The sequence below is a fragment of the Anas acuta genome, chromosome 6, assembly GCF_963932015.1.
Source record: "Anas acuta chromosome 6, bAnaAcu1.1, whole genome shotgun sequence".
NCBI classification, from domain to species: Eukaryota; Metazoa; Chordata; class Aves; order Anseriformes; family Anatidae; genus Anas; species Anas acuta.
In genome coordinates this window covers 30687807-30709837 of record NC_088984.1, presented here as the reverse complement: position 1 = coordinate 30709837, position 22031 = coordinate 30687807, and the positions used below count along the sequence as shown (strand labels likewise).

General features: G+C 46.6%; 1 protein-coding gene across 2 annotated transcripts in view; it reads left to right on the top strand.

Annotated features, from left to right (window-relative positions):
• The window catches only part of UBE2F (ubiquitin conjugating enzyme E2 F (putative)), a 60319-nt gene that overhangs the window by 37992 nt on the left and 296 nt on the right, over positions 1-22031 (top strand). The window contains exons 8-10 of one of the 2 annotated variants that reach the window (XM_068686329.1): positions 73-105; positions 1741-1803; positions 17070-22027. In XM_068686329.1, the coding sequence (XP_068542430.1) occupies positions 73-105; positions 1741-1803; positions 17070-17129 (156 nt within the window). In that variant the 3' untranslated portion in view covers positions 17130-22027. Of the gene's footprint in view, positions 1-72; positions 106-1740; positions 1804-17069; positions 22028-22031 lie in introns of those variants that run through there. The other variant, XM_068686328.1, reaches the window with a different exon arrangement.

Below are 22031 nucleotides of genomic sequence, written 5' to 3'. Positions count from 1 at the left end.
AAAAAATAGTTTTTCAGCTCGTTCAAAACACCTGAAATGCATGCCTAACTGACCTTGCTTCTCTTTTTGCAGGATGTTGTCTGGGGATTAAACTCTTTATTTACTGTAAGTAAACGAATATTTTGCGTATCCACTTTCCCTTTTCCTGCCTGCTATGGTTTCAGCATCGCCTTATGTTGCCTCGTAAGGTTGTCGTTCCCTCAGACCTCGGTGGGTGTTGTGGAAATATAAAAATCAGTCTGCGCTTTTGTTAACTGCAGGACTCGTACAGATGGTCTGTAATGCCCATGTTTTCCTAGATTTTTACTTCTGGTTGCAAATCTATTACAGGATGTTTTGGTAATGAGTTCCTTGGGATATTCCACAGGCTATGAGGTTCCTTCTGCTGCTTTGACCGACCTAGAAATTCATCATCACTCAGAAAATTGTGTTGGTTTTCCGGTTTTTGGGAGCGATGTTTAGGGATTAATCACTGCCCAGCAGTCTCAGTGCTTTGAATACTTACATGCATGCTCAAGGGCATGCAGGGCAGGCTTTGAGAAAGTTGGAGCATCGCCATGGGCTTTGGAGGCTTTGTTAGCCCCAGGCTGCTCCAGAGAGGAGTAAGTTGATTTAGGAGATGGGGGAACATTGCCTTTTCAACAAAGAGTAACTGCATTTCACAGTTAGTCTCCTGTTGCATGTTAAGTAAGTGGAGGAAGATGAAATCCAGCGGAGGTACAAAGCAGTCCTTCAGTGGCAGAACTGCGCATCCAAATAATCTGTTGGGCAAAGAGCAGCGATGGTCACACATTGGAGGCCTCAAGGATTCCTTGTGTCCTCTTAAGAGCCATGCTTTGCAGCTTGCCTCTTATATTCCCCTCCCACCCTGCTTCTTAACAATAATTTGTCTTCAAAAAGCTGGCTTTTCCAGGGAGGAGTCTGTATCTGTCAGCCATGCAGGTGAAAACGAGCCTGAGAGCAGCAAGCTGTTCTCACCTGTGAAATGGTGGCAGTCTTCAATGTAGGAAAATTGGCTTAGACTGCAGGCAGAATAGGGGTTTTTGTGTTTCAGCATTGTTTTTGTGATGATTCACCTGTTAGCAGCAGCTTGCCTTCTTTTGCTCTTAACCCTTTCTCCTTCCAGAGTTAATATTGAGATGTAAATTGTTAGACCTGAGATTTATTTTGTCTGTTTCTGCTCTGTGCATCCCATGTGTCCTTAACTCCTGGGGTCTTTGCAGTCCGTTTCCTTCTGGGCCACGTTTTTCCCATTGCCCTAAAATTTCCCGTCTATCAGGCTGTAGGTTAGAGAGAATGAAATTACTTTGCTACTGGAAGTGGCATTAAGGAAACTCTTCCTGCTTTATCACCAGCCTGTTTGCAGGTCTGAACGTAATTAGGGTTTACTTTACCCTTGAACAGAAATCAACTGCAGTTGTGCTTCCTGAAATTTTCAATGTCCCTTAAAAACTTCATTTAGTTACATTTATCTCTGTATGTGGCATGCAGCCAGCTTGGGGTCGAGTGCCTCGCCGTGGTTATCCTTTAATTGACTTGTGATTCAGTTCGCAACCACCAAATTTATTTGCATTTACCTTTGTCAGGGATACCTACAAAGGTAGGAAGAAAATGGCACTGTGCTTTCTGGTCTTGTTTGCATTGCTTCATTTTCTTGTTCATTAGGGCTTAGGATTTCTTGTATAATCTCTGAAGGGAGTATGGGGGGAAACCCTGTAATGTTCTCTGGTTCTTTTCCAGGATCTTTTGAATTTTGACGATCCCCTGAATATTGAGGCTGCAGAGCATCATTTGCGTGACAAGGTGAGTCAGTGGTTTATTTAAAGCATTTTGTTCCTAAACAACTACACACGCAGTGCTCTGTGATTCCCAGTCAGTCCTTTTATAGCATTTCAGCTGGTACTTCAGGCAGTAGGGTGACTCAGTGTATCAGAGAGCAGATATTTAAACAAAAATGTGCTTTATCTGAGCAAGTAAACTCAACATTGTCGTCTGTATTACCTTATGGTCAACAATTTGAGCATCACATCCCCGAAATAGATGGTCTTTTGCTTCTTGTTTCTAAGATTTTCCCTCAAGCTGCATATGCTCTGTGGAGCAAGCGACAGTGAGTTGTTTTGGCACAGCTACGTGAGCAGCCTTTAACTTAAAGGCCAGCAAGCACATCTCAGTCTTCTCTTTCTCTACCAAAGTGCTACTTTTTCCTTCACAAGCCTTAACATTGCATGCTTCTATTGATCCATAAGAAATTTGGAAGTGTTGGGGATGCGTACCTCTCAGCTGAGATGGTGTGGTGGTAGAGATGAGCAAAAGTGGTAAGTTCCTTTACATGCATCCCTGAAATTGTATCACCGTGCATTATATGGGTGCTTACCTTCAGCATATCAAATTTACACGTGGCGTGGTCAGGATCACTCATTTAAGTTAAACTCTTCAGATACTTTTGGCAAAGTTAACCTTAAAGACTGAGCAAAGTTTCTAGGTAGGTATTCATGTGAAGAGTTCATTGAAAATGCAAATTGAGGCAGTGCACTTTCTTTATCTTACTTGGATTACAAGTTCATCTTTCCGTCTGTTTATTTCACTGGACTATGTAGCTAGTCTGGTATTCATCAGCGTTTGCAGGGCTGGGGTGAGACTGTTAGCCCAAGGTGGGAAAAAGTAGGTAGAAACCTCTTCTGGAAGTAATTTTATCTACAGTTGTGTTATACCACCTTGGTGCAGAGCGCCAGGGAGCCTTCCAAGCTGCAAAGCTATGGAAGTCTCAGGCAGGATGGAGCTCAAGGAAGAAAAGCAGGCTGGTGGAGGTGGCAGCACTGTTTTTGCAGTGCCAGACCGAATTGTTCCAACATCTTGCCAGGGTGTATGCCCCTTGGGAATGGTGAGGCTACGCACCTATTGCTGAGTGTCAAATCTGGCACCTGTAACTGCCAGAGGGAAGCAGGCTGTGTCTGGGCAGGTTTTTTTATTATTATTATTATTTATTAAACTCCTATGGAGATTCATTGCATTTAGTTATATGTGAAATTTGTGTTCTACCATGCTATTTTTTTTGGTTCTTAGCAGAATTCCGTCTTCAGTGCACTTGGTGACACACACTGCTTATATTCTAACAGGTATTGTTCTGGGTTACCCAAAGCATGTCTCTACAGCATCACAAAACGAAACGAATAATGCTTATCTGGAGAGAATAACTTATGCAAGGGGGAGAAATGGCAGCTTTTACAATTAGCCTCAAAGGATATAATTGCAGCTTGAGTTAGTTTTTGTCTCTCTGAGGCATAGATGTCACGTAGTGTCTGAGCACTGCACTGGGAAGCGAAGCTGCTGTGCTCTGTCCCTCTCAAGAACATACTTGCAGTGCACAATGTGATTCATGAGAGAATTGTAATGAATTTTCCCTTAATGAATTTTCCCTGAGACACTCCTACATGCGTAATACAAGTATACAGCTGGTATAAATGTAACATAGATGTGCTCATAGGCTGTGTACAGGTATGCAAGTATATCTGTGTGCAAATAGTTCTGCGTATGGATGGCTGTGCAGAGGAGATCTTGTAAGAAAATCCCTTTGGCCATTTGACAGTGTGGGACTGTAAAAGCCAAATGAGATGCCCATCGAGTGGTCTTTGTGGGTCTCCTGGAGGAGATGGCTGCTTCACTGATGTCATTTCACATCGCAGATCCTGGGATCCTTTCACAGACCTTCAGGCTAAGTGTGGCTGCTTGAGAGGTTAGCAGATAACGTGAAGCCTGCCTCTGGTTATTTACAGTGTGGAGCAGGAGTTCGTTCAGCTCCCTGGGCTGCTGTTATGCCATCAAAACTGACGGGAAGTCGTGTTTGTAGTCACATCAGAGATACCAAACCCTTACTGTTGATTTTTGGAGAGCAGTTGTACCGTGAATATTTGTGTTACAGACCAGGCTGTGAGGGATGGTTCTCCTCTCTCCCTGCTTAAGGCACTGCTTAATTTTTGCATTAGATCTCTGGCTCCTACCAGAGCATACAGCCATAGCTCTTGTAATATCAGGAAATTATACGAAATTCAGAGCTCAAGTTGTTCAATTAATTGCTGTAAGAAAAAAAAAAAGTCTCATTTGATCAGCTGTGTTAGTGCAGCTTCAGCTCCTAACCCTCGAGCTCTTTCAGCTCGAGGAAGGAGCTGTCAGCTACTGAGCTTCTGCCCCTGCAGCTTCTGTCAGCCACTGATCATCGAGTCACCTTTAAATGCATTCTTCTTTGTTTCTACAGTTCTAATAATTCTACATTTCTTCCCCAAATGTTCTGCTAGATCTCAGTAACTTTTGGGGAGGTCGTACAACAAACTTCAGCAGTCAACATCCATTTTCCTAAATGCTGCACGGAGATCACCTTGATATTCATCCCTCTACCTCTGCATCCACAGATTACCTGCTGAGAGCATCCCAAGGCCTTGCTGAGCCTCGTGGGGTGCTGCCAGCCCTTCCTCCTTCTGGAGGCTGCATTTGCCCTCCAGCACGTTGACTGCATCCTATCCAGTATCCTGTAGACCTCCTGCCAACTTCCATACTCATTTTTTTAAGACTGATCTTCTTTGCAAACTTGCTGCCTGTGGCTTTCAGCTTTTAGTAAAGCATTCCTTAAAATTTGTAGCTCCCCTTCGCTCTTTTTTTCCCCTCTGCCTACTCTGGAAACAGTTAAAGTTGGCGTTGTTCATTTCTGTCGTGTTGCTTTTGGGAACATCTGTGGTTGGCACATGACACTGCAGTTAAGTCACGATTGCTGGAAGGTAAGCGGCCATCCTCTTTTGTTTTAGGGCTCCATAAATCAGAATAAAAAGATGATTGGTGTCATTGCATAAGCTAAGCAGCGTGTTTACCATGATTTAATCTTCTCAAGCTGATAAAATCTCATCAGTTTAGTGCTTTGAGTTTTCTTGTGGATTTTAAATAAGAACTTACTAGTTAAAATAACAACTTGCTGCTTAACTAGCGGCTTTGTATCTAGAAGAGAAGTCAGCCCCTCATTAGGTGGATGCCAGAGCCATTGACTGTTGCTAAAATCGATTCCAGGGATTCCTGAGCACTCAGCGTAGGATCTGCTGGTTTGTGCAGTGAACGAACAGAGCATTATTGATTTGCCCTCCGTGGCAAACAAGCTGAGCACTGCAATAATAGGGCTGTGCCTTGGTGATGCAAAGCAGGATCAGGACTTGTGTATTCCCTAGCCCGAGGTGCTGTGGGAGCCGCCTGCTATTTGTTAGCTGCAATCTAGAAAATACTTTCCACACCTTCATCTGTCATGGTTGTTTGAAGATGCTATCTCAGGACACTGCAATTCTCTGGGTTCCTTAAAGGCTTCCTATCTACCACTGCCCTTATATTTCCTAGCAGTCTGCGTTTGCCAAAGCCATTTCAAAGCCATATGTGCTACCCAACAAGAAAATTCATTACGCTGTTCACGTGGCTTCAAGTAAAAATATTTCTCCCGATACTCCTTATCTTCCTCATCTCTGCCTTCCATACCATGAATGCTAATGCCGTGGCCTGTTGTAGTTGTATTTTCCTGTTGTATTCTGTATCATTTCTAAGGCTAAAGCAATTTTTGTAGCCTTGCAAATTAGCAAACGCTCGTTTACTTGTTTATCTGTGCATCAGTCTGAGTAGCTTTAATAAGAGAAGCTGGGTAACACTACAACCCTGCTCTTCTCCTGCGCGATCTTTCCATCTTCTCAGTGGAATTCACCTGCCAGTATCTGGTGCGTGGAGCTGTTTCCTGCTGTGTCATTGTTAAAGGGTAAAATCCTTTTAAAATCCGGGAGTTTTTTTTTCCCCCTTGTGAAAATCTTGCACGTCATCTTCCGTAAAACTTCTCCCAGCAGTTCTGGCATGCCAAAGGTGAGCAGTCTAACCAGAAGAAGCACGCATTTGCCAAGGATCAGTCTTAAACATATTTTTTAATTTGATGTAAATGATTTTATTCGAATCTTCCTTGGAAAGCAGTGCCAGCGTGCCCCTCATCACAGGACACTGCCAGGTGGGGGTGCCACCTCTCTGCTCGCTGCCTCCAGGGAGCTGGCCATCACGGCAGGAGGAGATGATTAATGCTTCGCCTTCGTGGCCCTCTCCTTGCTCGCCCCAGGCAGAGGGATGACTCTTGTTGCTGGAGGAAGGCTGCTGTCAGACTCGATAAAATCCTGGCTGCAAACCTCCTGGATGTGAGGAGGTCAGCGTGCTGCTTCCAGCAGGCACTCCAGGTGCCAAGCATCCTCATCCCTACCTGCGTTGTTTGATTTACCAGCTGCCTGCCAGGTTGTAAAGAACACGCAGCACAACACCCCTGCGTAAAACTGCTCTTGGTTTTGCCTTTTTGCCCTTTTTTTTTTCCTAGCTACCTTCTGCTACTGTCAGTGAAGGGAGTTTTAATTGTGCCCTTGCCTTCCCATGGCTAGATCGCGAAGCTAGTGCTGTTGTGTTGACATTTTAACGATGAATTATTTTGCATTGATTTGCGCGGAGGAATTTGGGTCTAGTCCAGGTTTTAGAAATCGTGGCTTTTCATTATAGCTGCACGATTTTGGCAGTTGTGGTTGTCGCTGGCTGTGTCTGGTCCATGTGGGTTTCGGTAGCTTTCCGTGCCGGGGTGGGTTTGTTCAGGGACAGCAGGAGGGGGTTGTACATCTGTAAGGATATTAACGGAAAAATTCAGGGGAGCTGGGATTTGTACATGACATGATGCAGCTACACGTGACTCTGGACTATTCCTGATGTTTTGTGGCTGCCTTTATTCTCCAGTAGATCATCCTTACAGTGGCAGTTTGTACTCCTGTCCTAATGTTATTCTCGTTCCTCACTGCAGTAGTGCCAAAAATCCTCTGTGAGACACCAGGGACAGCGTTGCCAGCCTCCTTTCACCTTGGATAATGGCCTGTTTTCATGAACTGTACCCTCAGATAAATAAAACACGGTCAGTGCTTGCTGCAGGGGTATGTGAGGCCAGAAGCTGTTGGGGCTGAGGAGTGTCAGGGCAGCCTTTCCCTCCTGTTGCTTGCTGTGCTGACAGCTATCACATTTTTTACAGAAGAAAGTCCATTACTGCTTTGCATTTGCAATTATTTTTGTTGTTGTCGTTTCAGTCTTCTCAGTGATAAAATGAGTAAGTTTTATTTCAGGACTGTTTCTGTGGAGATGGGTTTGTAACGGTGGTGCTGGTATGGAGCCCGAAGCTGCCTCTTAAGTTTCCTCTTGGGATTTTAATGGCCCTTCATAGCCTCGGTTCTTTAGGAAACTAGGCTGGAAAAAGTCTCTGAGTTGCTTGCAGCCTTTGGAGGTTGTTCTAGTGAGTCTTTGGGGATGAAGGTTTTCCTTGAATTACTTGAGGAATGGCATCTCGTCCACACAACTGAGCACTCCAACGTAATTCCATTACAAATTTCATTGATAATTAGGGACAGTTGTAGGTTACACATTTTGCTGAAGACCTTTTAACTATTGATAATTTTGTGCAGGTTTTTTTAGTCCTTCAATAGCAAACAGTTCAATATTTTTATAGAACAATCTTAATTTCTCAAAGCCTTCCCCCGGCTACTGGGCAGGAACCAGGACAAAGCGCCAGAACCTGGGCCATGTTCTGGAGAGGACATGAGTGTATCTTCCGAAACCAGGTAGGTCCTCGAAAGAGAGAGTTGTCAGCAAGTGGTCTGCCTGTAAATCACGGTGGAGTTTCGAGTGATTTTGTCCTCAGACTGCTAATGCCTTCAGAGAGCTAAAAAGTCCCAGAGCTTGCAGCCTGTGCATCATTTCCAATTCGATCCTGCTAAAGACTCTTCCAAAATAATGGCATGGCTGGCTGTACCCTTATCCCCTCGGCTTTTTATTTCTGTGCCTATATGTAATACGGGCGAAATTACATTTGGATTTAAGTCTACCTTGAAAATCCATTTTTCTGTGCAGCTGGAGAACTGCACGGGAAAAGAAATGGAGTTTTCAAATTTGCATTGTCCTTGATCTCTTGCGATCACTTCCAAGTTTCCTTCTAGTAATGTAATTTCATATAGCAGCAGATTAGCCCATTTAAAACGTTATTTGATGCATCTGAATGAAAAGCATGATGCTGACTTGCGGTAGGTGTTTTGGAGCCTCTAAGCAGACAAAGGGCAACACAAACTGGAATTAAAGCTTGGTTTAAAAAAAAAAAAAAAAAGATTGTATTTCTTCAGATCTTCTGGTCCAAGTTAATTCATTTAACTCATTCATTTAGCTTCTCTGTCATAGTAGTTCTTTTTTTGGTTAATATTTTTATGTCAGAGGCATTTTGTGAGCAAGGCATCTGTCTTTACGTGCTCTTTGTGCTCAGTTTTCCTTGTTGGGATAATGGTGGGCTGTTGTTTTTTTTCAGAGACGAGAGGTTTCTGTGTTGAAAGAAATCTTTCAGCACCCCACCCACAGCCGAGAAGTTTGGGGCTTGCTTTCTTTTTTCTTCTTCATCTTGTTGATGATTTTAAATTTGGCTTTAGGGAACACGTATGATGCTGCGTTAGCTCAAGGCATCTTGGTCAGCTCACCTCTTCGTGAGCACAGACTGAGTGACCCAGAGGGACATCTCTTCCACCTCTGAGTTAATTGGGTTTCTCGCTGGCAGCAAAAACCTTCCTGGGGGTGTTCCTCGCTGGGTTTTCTACTCTAGATTTACCAGTTAGCAGCGTAAGTCTCTCGAAATCAGTCTATCTGAGAATTAGAAATAACATCCACCTACAGTGACTGTTGGCAAATCTGAGTGCAAAGCAGTTTGCTTGGATAGCACTCACCAGGATTGACCAAGGTTTTATAGAAGACATTTCAATATGAAACATTTATATGACATAAAATACTCCACATAAAATTTCATGGTCCGTGGGTGCTGCATCTTGCTGTGCGTCTCAGAAAAAGACAGCTATTCATAAATACATGGTGGAAAGCGTTAGAAATAGCTCTAAACAAGCATTTTATTTTCCAGATTGTGATGAATTATGTGAAATAGCTGCGTTCCTTTGATGGCTGCTGTTCCTTGAAGAAATTGAAAGCAGTTGAAACGTTTTTATTTTGCAAAGTAGTCAAGAGCTTATGGGTATGCCAGAAGTCAAATACAAGTGATGTGTTACCCGAGGTTATATCCTGCTTGTATCTGAGCATTTGTTTCTACATTCATTTGGGTCTGAGCAATGCACTCCAAAAGGTTTTTACTAGAAGTTTTTTTTTCTAATACCTTCTCCCATTGTGTATTTAAAAAGTAATGCACTGGTGAATTAAATAAGGGATATCTGTGTCCAATTCCCTGTGCCAAACGTGCAGCCCTGTTGCCAGCAGTTTCCCATCACAGCCATACACGTGGTTAAGCTTCTCCAGTGTCTCAACCGTATCCCTGTAACATTTTGTATGCAGAAAGTGCCGCTAATATTTGAAGAACTCTGATCGTGAATCTTAATTTTCCACTTAATAGCAGTCAAATTTTAATTACTATTTTCATTTCCAAGCTCAGATGCTCGAAGCTTAGTGATGGCTCAAGACAGCTGGAAAATAAGTCTTAGAACAGAGGAATTATTTGAAAACATTTACTTGAAGTTCATTTCGGGTTGTCTTTTGACTGCATTTTTGTGTTGGGAAGGTGTTTGAGCTGGGGCTGCAGGAGCAAGCAGGCAGGGGGGCGTTGTGCTGGGTGCTTGTACGAGGTGAGGAGTCCCCAAACTGCACCGTGCCCGACTCACTGCAGGTGGAAGAGGTGGGGAGGTGGCATGGAGCGTGCAAAAGTGACTTGGGCTGTCAATGGTCTAGAGGGAAAACCTGTGCTTTGGCCATTTCCGAAGGCATGCTGGAGGCTTTTCAGTCCTTGCTGCCATGCTTTGTGGAAGAGCCTTCTCGCTAAATTATTGTTTTACACGTCTTTGGGATAAGCTTGACAGCCCCGTTGGGTGGCAATGCTTTTGTTTGGGGCAGAAATGGTTTAGTTTGTGGCTTGGCCGCTGCTAATGAGGTGCTTGTGTTTCTTCCTAGCAGGCTTTTTCCTGCTGGTGGGACCAAAGTGGAGATTCGAGAGGTTGGCTTTACAGGGTTACCTCTACGGGGTCAGAACATGTAGGAGTCCTTCTTTCCAGATAGTCAAATGCCAGGCTCCATTCTGCAGTCCCACAGTATAAATACCCAGCTGTTGGATGCTTTGAAGTTCTAGGTAAATTCTTTTTAGGAGGCTAAAATGTAGGCATGTTCTTGTATCATTTGTAAAGCTTTTTTTTTTTTTTTGTAATTGCTGGCCAATAACATTATGACCACAAAGCTGAAACGCAAAGAAAACAGAAACACTAAGCCGAAAAGTTTTAATAATAAGCCCCTACTTTCATCTGTCAAGCCAACTGAATGCAGAATGTAGAGGATCAAAGTGTGATTTCACACCTTCCGAGTATCGGGACAGCATCATTACCAGTTTGTTAGCAGTGCAGAAGGATCAGGTTGGTGTTTGACGTTACTGCTAGCTTGCAAAACTCCAGTTACACCATGCATCTCACTGTGGCAAGTGCTGGATGCCATCATTTTCCCTTTCAATTAAAACAGAACCGAGAGCACTCCGAATTCTGCAGGATGAGCCTTTTAATTTTGCCTCGATCACGTAGCAGCTCTTCCACAAAGCACCGTGAGCTGACTGGCCTTCCTCCGTTTCAGCATGACACATGAAAAAGCACCAGCGATTCCTGCAAGGCCCAGAGGTGTAATGAAGTCAGGATGCAGACTGCCTGCCACTCAGCCCCGTCTGCTGCGTGCAAGAACAAAGGCTGACGGCAGCGTGGAGGGGAATAGCAAGCTGTTAGTGACGTCTTGGGTCAGCGTACCCCGGTGTAATCTTGCATAAATGAATGGAGATAAAAAACAAAACGAAACTTTGTTGTTACTGGAAGAAGGCGATCTGGTATCTTAGCTCCAGGGTGATGGAAACAGCCTGATATTTTGCTAATTGTGCGCGAGTTAGGAGATCTGGCTCGTCACGTTACCAGCCTGCTTCCTGCTGCCTGCTTGTCAGGAACCTCAGGCTCATGACTGACAGCTCTGCGCTGCTTGCTCAAGTATCTGCCTTCGTCCCGTTTCATTTGTAATTCAGTGAGGCAGAGCAGCCTCCCCTTCCAAAACGACCAGAGGAGCCGCAGATGCAGGCGCAGCTGTCTCGCAGAAGCAGCGCAGGAGCATTTTGGTAGGCACACAGCAACAAACGGAGTCAAGCAGCATCCTTGAGTCAAGCACTGTGCTGAGAGCACCTAGTGGTGCTGGATGCGCCTTGACTTCAGGCTGCGATTCCTCACTCGCCCTTTGGCACATCCAGAGCGTGAGCCTCCGCCAGCTCCTGTGGATGTGGAGGCTGATGGCTCGCTTGGGCACAGCACGAAGGGATGCTGCCTGACAGCAGCTCGCTTGCTGCCTTCTTAGCTACAAAACCCAGCCTGCATGTGGTTCAGACAAACACCCCGAGTATTTGTCAAAATAATCTGAAATCTCATTTCCTGACCTGCAGAACGTGGCGTAAGTGGCAGATGAGCAACAAACGCGTTCTCCTGAAGTCTCCTGTCAGCACCATGCTGCTGCTGACTTCAGACACCGCCTTGTTTAGCCTCGCGTTGGTGTCAGCAGAGGAAACGGATGGGTTACAGCTGCCAAGTGAAGTGTTGTCAGGGAGTGGGGCTTTTCTGTGGATTGTAGACTTGTGCAGAAAGTGTCTGCAAACTTCAGCTTGTCGTGGTGTGCCGACTACCTTGTCAGCAGCGTAAATACTTGGTAACAAAATGTGTAGAGCCAGGATATTGGATTCTTCTGGTGCCTAGAAAGCTGTGTTTCACTAGTGAAGGCATTCACCAGGTAACCTGCAAATTGCTTTCTCTATAATTTATGTGATTATTCAGCAGGACCTGCACGAATGGGCCAGAGCCTCCATCCTCATACCTCTGCTCTGATCGAACGCTGCTGGGGTATTCGCCTATCGCTCAGCTCAAAACAAGCCCTGTGCAGCTTCCAGAGTGCGTGCCCTGCTTGTTGGAGAAAACAACAGCTGCTTCTGATTCTTTAATATCATTGAGCGTATGAACCCAGGAGCTGAAATCCCTCTTGAAAAATAAATGGGAATTACATTTAATAAGAGGAAGAGTCAGTAAACTAGGCTTGGACGTATTCTGAATATTCTGGTTATTTCACATTGTCTGAAAACCCACAGATGTCTGTCTGCTGTGCTGCAATGCTTAAATAATTAGATAGTCCTGAAAGACTTAGCAGACAGCAACAAGGATGATCCTTTGGTTTAAGACTTTTGCTTCTTTGGGAATTAAATTTAACTTTTCACTGCTTGCAGTTTTGGTTTTTGGGTTTGTTTTTCCACTGGCTGCAGTCAGGCGAAGCTTTTCGCTTCGAGTTCATTTTTGTTAGAATAATTAGTGGTAATTGTAAGTGATTTCAGTTTTGGTGCCTTTTAATAATAACCTGAAGAAACGTTTTTAAAGAAAAATATTACAGATTTAGTGCATGTTGGTTTGCAGCAAAATTCGTACATGTGTTTGACGCTTGCTTTTGTGCGAGGAGCACAGGATCTGATGTCTGTATTTTTAGTTTTTGCATCCAGCATGCAATTTTGAGCAGTTCCTGGGAGACAGGACTCGGAGCTGTACAAATTGGCAGAGCCCTGAAGCAGCTGAGGACTCGTTATCATGGTAAGAGGACACAGCTACCAGCGCGGCAGAGGTGACAAGGGCTCGGGCAGTCTAAGTCACAGTTAAACTCGAGATCTAATTCCCAGCTCTTATTAAGGACATTAAATCAGTGGAAACGAAGCACGCTGGTGGAGAGCACGTTGCATTTTTGCTGCTTTGCAGGAGGGAACACAGTGCAGAGAGGGAAATGATTCACCCTGTGGAGACAACAAGGCAGTTAATGGCTAGGCATTCATTTGGACCATCTTAATCCTGAATTAATGCCCTGGCATTTAACTTGCATTCTCTTTCTTGTCCTTTCCTTAATTTTGACTTGAATGTGTCTCAGTCTTGCTGTAATGTTCCTCCACAGGCAACCTTTTCAGCCCGCTTTGTCTCTGCTCTGACAAGTTCAGGGCTGAAGGAGCACAGACTGCTTTTCTCTGACGTGCTGCTCATCTTCCGTGTGGGTGCCAAAGGTTCGTGTTATACAAAAAAGATAAAAGGAAAAGGGGAGAAGCAGCCTGTTTTATAAACTAAGTTTGACTTTCTCCTTTTTTTAATCTTTCGACAAAATAATCCCCTTGTCTGGCTCTCAGACTGTGTCTTAAATCAGCCCAGTGCTGCACTGACTGCAGGCACAGCCAAGGCTCTTGTCGTAATGCTTTACTCTCCAACATCTTAGCAACATCACCCCCACAATCTAGTGCTTGTTGTGGTAAACAGAGAATGTTTGGCAAGGAAATTGGTCTTAAGACCGAGTCCCTAACAGTAAGTAACTCTTAAGTAACTCTCACGTCTCTCTAGCTGGTGTAAGAGGCAGTCCTGGCTGTAATTCCTTGGCTTCAAGGGAATTTTCTCTCTCTAGTGTGGTTAAAGTCAGTGGCAATCAATTCAGGGTGATTAATGTGAGTTATTTTACGTGGGGAGAGATGCAGAATTGCACGGCACTTCAGGTTTCATTGTTTGATTCAAGCTTCCCAGACTGTAAAACTACAGCTGGGTAGGGGTAGGAGGGGAATTCAGCCGTGTGCTAAACAATCTGGGCTGGAGCACATTGGAATACGAGATAATGGCAATTAGGTGTAGAACAAAGCATTTCTCTGCAGCTGAGAGTGAAGGATTTATTGAGTTGACAAGCCTGACACTTCCTGCATCATTCCTCAAACTAAAAATTAGACTTTTAACAGAATTTCCTTTGTTTGGAGCCTCACTCCAGTCTGGGTATACATGCCAGCCCCGGTGCTGCTGTTGCTTTTGAAGGATTTCTCTTTTCTCTCCCTTGGTTTCTCCGATAAAACCTGGATATTGTTTTGGAGACCGCCAGTCTCATATTCCTGCAACAGCAGCAAAATAATTTGAAGAAATATCAAATGATGGATTACTGATTAAAATGAGTGAGGAGACGCTGGAAAATTTTGCTAGGCAGCTGGCAGGTTACATGAAGAGCTCGTGTTTTTAATTGGACTTGAAGTTGGAGGCCTTGACATAAGTACAGATTTGTTCTTTCTTGCTTATTTATGCCCGGCGTAACCGAATAAACTGATTCTGAATCATGCTGGGAGGGCTGGTTGTTCTGCAGCGACGACGTGTCCAGCACATCATCCTCGAGGCGTTTTCAGAAGGCATCTCACAGGATCCCAGCGCTGCTGAGGGTGGCGGGGACCTCTGCAGATCCATCCAGTCCAGCCCCTGAGCTCGTGGTGGAATCAGCTGCAGGAGGCTGCCCAGGACGGCGTCCTGTGGGTGTCGGGCATCTCCGGTGGAGGCTGCAGCCTGCTCCTGTGCTCCATCACCCTATAGAGATAGCAGCATCCCTAAATCCAGTTCCCATAACCTCCATGAAAATCGGCAGCAGGAATAAAGAGAGGATGCTCTGGGAGGGAGCCACCAGCAAAGCCTGAGAGCACACGGAGCTCGGAGCACAGCCTCACCCCTCTCCCACCCGCATCCAGGAGGATGAAGGAGCTGGAGAGAGGAGGGGAATATCAAGGAGGCTGTATTGTGCTGGGGGGAGGAGAGAAGTAATGATAGCGAAACCTGACTGCCTACAGATCTGCAGGCTATCTTTGCTTGCTGAATGTGTGTTTTAAAGCCCGTTCTCAGTTTTGCTAGGTATTCTGTAGCTGTGTGGGTAAAAGCGTGTGGGCTGCAAATTGACTCTTGCACACCGACTAAATGAGGCTTTATTCTGGGCGGGAGAACTACCCACAAGCTATTCAACACCGAGGGGAGCCCCATTACCTCATCCTGATTACAGGCTCTGCGTATTTTTGCTTGCTTTTTGCTTTTTTCCTGTGTTTAGCCATACTTACTGCAGTGCTCATTGTTTTTTTGGGGGATTTTTGCACAGCTCACGTTCTGTAATTGACAGTTGCACCAACAATAGAGAGACGCGTGCTATGCAGACTGCTTAAAGAGGTCAGTGCTTTGGAATGACTTCATCTGGCGTTATTAATTCTTCACTGTAAAATTGCACATCGTATTGTAGCTGAGTCTGATGTCGCGCTTGTTTCTCAGCAAGAAATTACAGTGGAAAAAGAAAGTGCCCAGGAGCTTGCTGTGGGACACGAGGCTATGGAAGAGAAGAGCTGGAGGTGGTAGGAGTGCTTCTGTAGACCCACAGGAACAGTAAGAACAATGAGATACTCGTAATGAAGCTTAATAGGATAAGAAATGTTTTGCCAGACATGGTGATTGATCGCTACAACATTTCAGGAACCCCTTGGTCTTCGTGTGGTTTCCCGATGTTTCTTCTCCTGTTGAGGTATGCCAGGACAGCTCTCCAGACAGTTCCTGCTGCAGGATGATCCAATTAATCTTGGAAATGAAATGCTTGAGGACATCAGTAGGCTGTAACTCGACCTTTTCACTACTTTTGTCTCTTCTTGAGCAGCTTGGGGCTTCGTGGTGCCTGTTTATTTTACCTGGGAGCTCATTTGGTTGGGCCAGTGTTTGTAGTACCCATACATCGGGCTTAAACATTTGGCTAATTGCTTTGCTTGGCATTCAGGGAGCCTGAAACTGCTGGTCTGTGTGTTCAAGTTACACTCGTACGGAGTGCTAAACCTTTGTTCTCAGTGCCAGCCCTCGTAGCACAAACACGCAGCCGATTTGAGCTAGGACAGCCACCTCCATCCTCCGACATCCACTGCTCTTCCAGAGAGACTCGGGAAGAGCTACCAAAATAGATCCGTGCCTCCAGGAACTCCTCAGCCTTTTGATTTGTGTGTTCACTGGGGTCCAAGAATTTAGGATGCAGATCGGTATGTTTTTATCTTCAGCTTCTTCAGTGCTGGACTTTGTCAACAGCTCAATCGCTGCAATCAGCTCAAGGAGGGGCAGGCAGCAGCAAGGCTGCTCAGTGCATATCCAGACTGAGGATTTTGTAGCTCTTACTATGTTTGCTTCAAGCTGGCATTATCAGGCCCTCGTTTTTTAAGCTGTTGGCATTGCCGAATATTTGCGCCAAGGCGTTGCTTAGCTTAGCGTGCTCCTGCTGTGCTGCTTTGTGTACTCGTGGTTCAGCTTCTCTTGGCCTGGGATCTGGCTTTGTCCGTTGTCTGCTATAAGGTTTTCCACTTAACCTCGTTCCCTCGTTCAAATTGATAGCCCTGCGCCAGCCCTTGACATCCTGAAATCTCTCATGCTAATAGGAAGTAGCTGGCCCTGAACGTTTTCTCCAGCAACAGCGCTGCTTGTTTCGAACAGTACAAAGCTGTGACGTGACAAAAGCGCGAGGGTTTTTTTACCCTCCTTCAAGTAAAATAAGAAGCTCGCATTTATTCCTGGATGCTGAGGCGAGTATCTCTTTCCCAGTGTTTTCTAAGAGGTTGTGAGACGTTGAAGGATTGCTCTAATTAAATGCACCCGCAAGCGTAGCCGAGGATTTGAAGTATGCGCTCACCTTTGGCCAGACAAACCTGTAATCTTATGTGGAGGCCAACTCTTTTCCCCTCTATTTGTAATGAATCCCAAAGCACTTGTAACTGATTCAGCTCGTGTTGCATCAAGGCTTTCTCACAAATATTTGCTAAGGTAGCGCAGGCTTACGGCAAACACTTCTGCCTTAGCTGGAGACTCGCAGGGATTTGGAGGTAGGGAGGGGGAAATCAGAGCTGGCTCCGAGGCGTGCTCGTGGTTGTGGTGTTGGTGGCACACTACAGGACTCCAGCAGGCAGAGCTTGCTGGGGACATCACGTTTAGGGGTGGGAAGTTGTTAAGCAGCAGGACAGGCTTCACAGGAGATGAACTTGGTCTTAGAGCCTTTGCTTTCCAGGCTTTACAGGTCAGAAAAGAATTTAGCCCTCAGAGGGCTCAACATCTGAGATTCCCTCCCAAAAAAAACACATCTTTAATTCATCTTGTTGGGCTTTTATTGCTCTTTGATTACAGCTGAGCTGCCCTAATGAGAACAACACTACCTCCCCAGCCCAAAAGCATCTCTTGGTGTGAATCTCACCCCGTGAGTCATTACATTTACTTATCCCCATATTTATTGCAGCAAATCCTTTGCTTACTTTGCACAGCCGACCACCCTGCTTGGTATTTGTTGTTCTCCTTGGAATTGCAGCAGCCGCGGTAGGACAAACATTTTGTTTTTCTGCAGCATTCACTCATTTAGAGATCTGCACTGTGTTTTTTTCTTGGATTTCCCCACCGTTTTATGCTGCCCGTGTTACAGCCTCGAAGCCTTTTCCCACTGAGCGTAAAGCGCATTAAGCAGCATGTGCAAATGAGCACCAGCACATCTGCTAATTGTGCTAACAGATGGAAATAGGAACAAAAGTTACTTTTGGAGAGCTAGAAATATTTATAGGAGCCATCATCCATCGCTCCCAACGCTTTGATTACGGATGGAGCCTCTTTGTGGTGCGCGAAAGTTGATTAAGCTTTTGCAGATGGTTTGACTGGAGGTAATGAGAGAAATGTGAAAGAAATGCAGATGTCTTCAAGCTTCTGATTTACGTGCTTTAGGCAAATAAGTGGCTGAACAGGAAAGCTTTTGTTTTGGGTTCTTTAGGAAAAAAACCACGGCTCTAAAATGTGAGCAGACAGCAGAAGTGCCTGCACCGAGCCCTGAGCGCTCACCAGCCGGGTGAGGTTTGCTGGCCCAGGGCACGGCTTGGATGAGGCATGACTTGCAAAAGCTCCCACAGGAGAGGATTTCACGCAAGTCTCCACTCTGAGGGAAGGTGAGAATGGCTGCGGGGCTCCTGGACCTTCCCCTACTGGGGGCTGAATGCAGCTGGGGGTGAGCCCCGGCCCTACAACGAGCCGTGGCACTAGCCACAGAGGAGGGCTCTCTCCAGCTGCCTCCAGCCAAGCTGCTCCACAAGTCAAAGGGCAGATTTGGCGAGAACGTTAGGACCTGCATCACTTCTGATCTGATTTTTCTGCTTAGCCCTCCTCAACTTTTTTGGTCCCATCACCTTTGCACGACCGGGACTGAGATGCAGCTATCCCTGGCTGCCCCAGCAGCTTTTACCTTCTGCCTTCCAATCCAGCGCCCTTTCCTCTCCTGACAGCTTCAGGGAATGCTTTTTCCCTTTCTCCTTCCAGCAGGCAGGTAGGTCACTGCCACTGTGCACATCGATCCTGTAACCTGCCTGTCAGCACAGCGATTTTGGGAAAAGTGCCCAAAGGTTGATGCTGCCAGGGCTGGGTCTGTTAGCCATGGGAGCCTGGGGAGACGCTTATGGCCAGGTTTATGGTCAGGTTTTTCACCCTCCCTTTTTTTTCTGAGCCTTTCTTTATGGAACTCAAATGTAATTAGCTCCAAAAATTCTCAAAATGGTGTCGAAGCTGAGATAAATATACCGGTGACGAGGAAATCGTAGCAAGGTAGGGGTGTGAGCTGGAAGCGTGCCTCGTACGTGAGCTCTTCGGGTTGCTCAGAGGTTTCATTCAGCTCCTCTCTAACTGGGAGTGGGTGTGTGGGGGCTGGTGGGCGTGAGCACTCATTATTTCCCCGGAGGAGGAACAGAAAGGGAAGGTCGTTTTAAATCTGTTTCGTGGGGCTCACGGGTGAGTCTACCTGATGATTATATCCTCCTCCCAAAACTTCGCACGGGGCTGAGTAATGTCATCTGGCTGTTGCTTGGTTACTGGCGCACAAAGACCCTTTTTTTGGACTGAAATGCACTTTAAGTAAAAACACAAGGACCTGAGAGAAGTCGTTTGGGATATAAAGCTGGTGATAAACTTTGGATTAAAATAATTTTCTGTTAAAATGGTGGCTTCTTGTTAATATTTCAGCCTTGCTTTATGCAAAGGAGGGAAGGGCAGGAGCAATTGAGTATTTCTGTGATCATTACTTCGTTGTTTCAGTTTGGATTTTCCAGATCTGTAAATCTAACTGATGTGCAGGTGGGTCAGAAATAGCAATTCCACATAATTCAGTCACTGCAGTCACCCCGGAGGCAGTAGCTGCGCATCCTCCTGCGGGAGCTGGGCAGCACGGCCTGCAGCCACCCTAACACGCCCCGAGGAGGGTGGAAAGGCCTCCCTGAGGGCAGAAACCAAGCTCAACCTTAGCAGGAAGAAGAAAAGTTTTGCCAACTACATTAGGGGTAAGGAGCTCAGTCCTCTTTGTTTTATTATGCAGCTTCATACGTAAAAAAGAATCTGAGTTTTACACTCTTTTTCAGCAAGCTGCAAGCTTCTCTGGTTGCTGTGGGTACTTGCATTGAAGCATTTCTTGTGTTTGCGTTGGGTACTTGAACAGATCTTTTTCCCCAATTAACAGCTTAATGATAGGAGAGCCGTTAATCAGTGCAGCTCGGTGCCGGAGAGCACGCTGGAAGAAGGCACAGCCGCTCGGAGAGGTGCCAGATCGGGTCAGCGTTTCTCCAAAAGGTTCCCAAATCTAGAGGTGCCATAGCTCTAGGAATTCATCTCATTTCAGTGTCTTCAAGACAAGAAGCTCATCAGTTGAGACTGCAGTGAATTGTGTTGGTAATACATCAGTCCATGTAACTTTTACCTCGATGTAATTAGGCAAGGAGTTGTTTTTGCTATTTTCTTACTGCACATCGTCGCACGCTCCGTGCTGCCTAGCAGGAACGTAGGGTACAAGTGGAAGTTGTGAAATCTGTAGATGTTTGAAGCTGAGACTGTTGGCCAGAGCGTCAACTACAAATCTGTTTCTATTTGCTTGAAGTTTACTGGCTGAACTTCTTTGTATCAATGCACGTAGGAGAAGTTGGGTGGGATGTGTGTTGCACCACGCAGCCCGTGCTGTGACCCGGTTTCCAGCACAATGCTATCGTGAGCTGCGCTGTACGAGCTGGCTATTCCGTGCTCTTCATCTCGCGATTCATTTGGAAATCTCCCTTTGATGGATTGATTGTCCCAGAGGGATTTTCAGCAGACGAAGCAGTGATTTCGGTGAGCATTACTCATGCAGCAAATGCTTCTTGCAGCACTGCTCACACGTCCCCCCAGGACGCGTGGTGCTCACGTACCCCTCTGAACTCCCTGCAGCTCAGGGCAGAGCTGCTCTAGGCATGCTCCGAAGCCATGTACACTCTCCAGTTTTAGCTGGTTTCTTCTCCTACGTGGGTTTGAGAGCTGAGCACCTGCAGAGCTGGACTTCTGGATCCCGGAGAGCCCCGGTGGCACGGGGACAGCTGCGCCGTGCCGCGTCGTGGTGCAGAGTGTGTAGTTCTGTGCTGCTGGTTACCCAGCCCTGCACAGACAGATGTGCACGCAGAGAGGCGTGCTGCTCACCAGGAGCTGCTGGGCCATACGGCGTGTGAAGGCAGCGTTACAGAGAGCCTCCTGTCAGCAGCCACATCCGCAGGCAGCACATGCTGCTCCTGGGAGGTCGTTTCAGAGAGCCCAGCTTTCCATTTGGGAGCCACAAAAAGGGGCTGGTGGAAACAGGGAGAAGGCTCCTGAGCTGCCTGTGGGTGTTGTGGGTCCGGGAAAGATGCAGCTGGCCCCAGTACGTGCCCAGTGGTATTTCCTGGCCTTGTTTTTCCTGGCCTCATGCCTTGTGCTGCGGCGAGGGATCAGCCTGTAGTGCTGAGGATGCCCATCGCGCCCAGCCAAGGCTTCCAGCGTGCGGTGCCATCGTGAGTAATTGCTCTGGTTTGCATCAAGGTAGTCCACAACTTAGCCGAGCTGAAAACAAGTTCAAAGTGCCACTTATTTTTGGCTGCGTGATATTTTAGCAGACGCGAGGCACCAGCAGATTTCTGGTGCTGCAGACAGCCCGAGACCCGGGGACCGCTCCGAGACGAGCTGCTTGTAAGTAGTTACTTACAAGCGTGCTACTTGAGCGTGCTACTCAGCGCTCTGAGTGTTGTCAGAGGATTGAAGTTGGCTGATGCACAACGTCTTATTTAAAGCAGAGAAGGCAGCAGCTCCCCAGCACTGGTTTCTCTGCACACTCACCGTGTCCAGGCGTGGAGGCAGCTATGCGTGAGGCTAAGGCATTGCCCCCCTGATGGCACGCAGCCCTCGGGGTGGTTTCCTGGAAGAGACCTGGAGCACTTCACAGGTTTTGTGGGTGTCTGTAAGAGCTTCACCCCAGAGGTGACCGCTCGCTGCTTTCCAGACCTTCCTGGCACTGACACTCAAAGCCGTAGCGCGTCTCGTGGTGCTCCCTTCTTCCTGCTCTTCACAAAACAGTGAAAACCCAGCATTAAAGTCCTTGCACACCAATCAGTTGTTCTTTCCAAGCAGTGCAAGCTGTCGCCGTCCGTACCTTGGTGTAACAGGGCTCCCTGCCCGGGGCAGGGCACGAGGGCACTCGGCATCTCTTGGAAGGGCATCTCCTGGCATGCCAGCGAGCCTGCGGCTGTGCTCCCCGACCCGCTGCGGTGCTCAGAGCAGGATTGTGCCTCCCTGTGGGTTGTGGCTGCAGGCCTTGGGCTCCTCCTAACACCGATCTTGCCTTGGTGCGCAAAGGATTTGTGTGGTCTGTGGCCCATACTGTGTTCAAGGCCCTCTTTGTCTCCTGTTTGCTGAATTTTAATTCATTTTTTTTTAATGTTAACGATAAAACACTAGAAGCTGGTGCTTTTCCACGGGTGCAGAGGCTGTGTGACAGTCCTGTGGGTGCTCTGCGGAGGGCTGTCCGTGTCGCTGTGTCCCCTCTGAACCGCTTTCAGAAACGAGGCGCTTGGATTATGAAATTTTAATTCTCTAGGCTGTGACAGACAAAAAAACAGTGACAGATCTTGCTCGGTTATGCACCAGAGCTGAAACACGCGGGCTCTGCGGCTGCTGTCTTGAGTAGGTGGGATGGGAACGGCACCAGACCAGTGCTACCCTGCGATCACCAACACCATGGCCCCTGTTCAGTCCCTCTCCGGCTCCCCCGCGGTAATTCTGCCTCTGCTTCCCTCT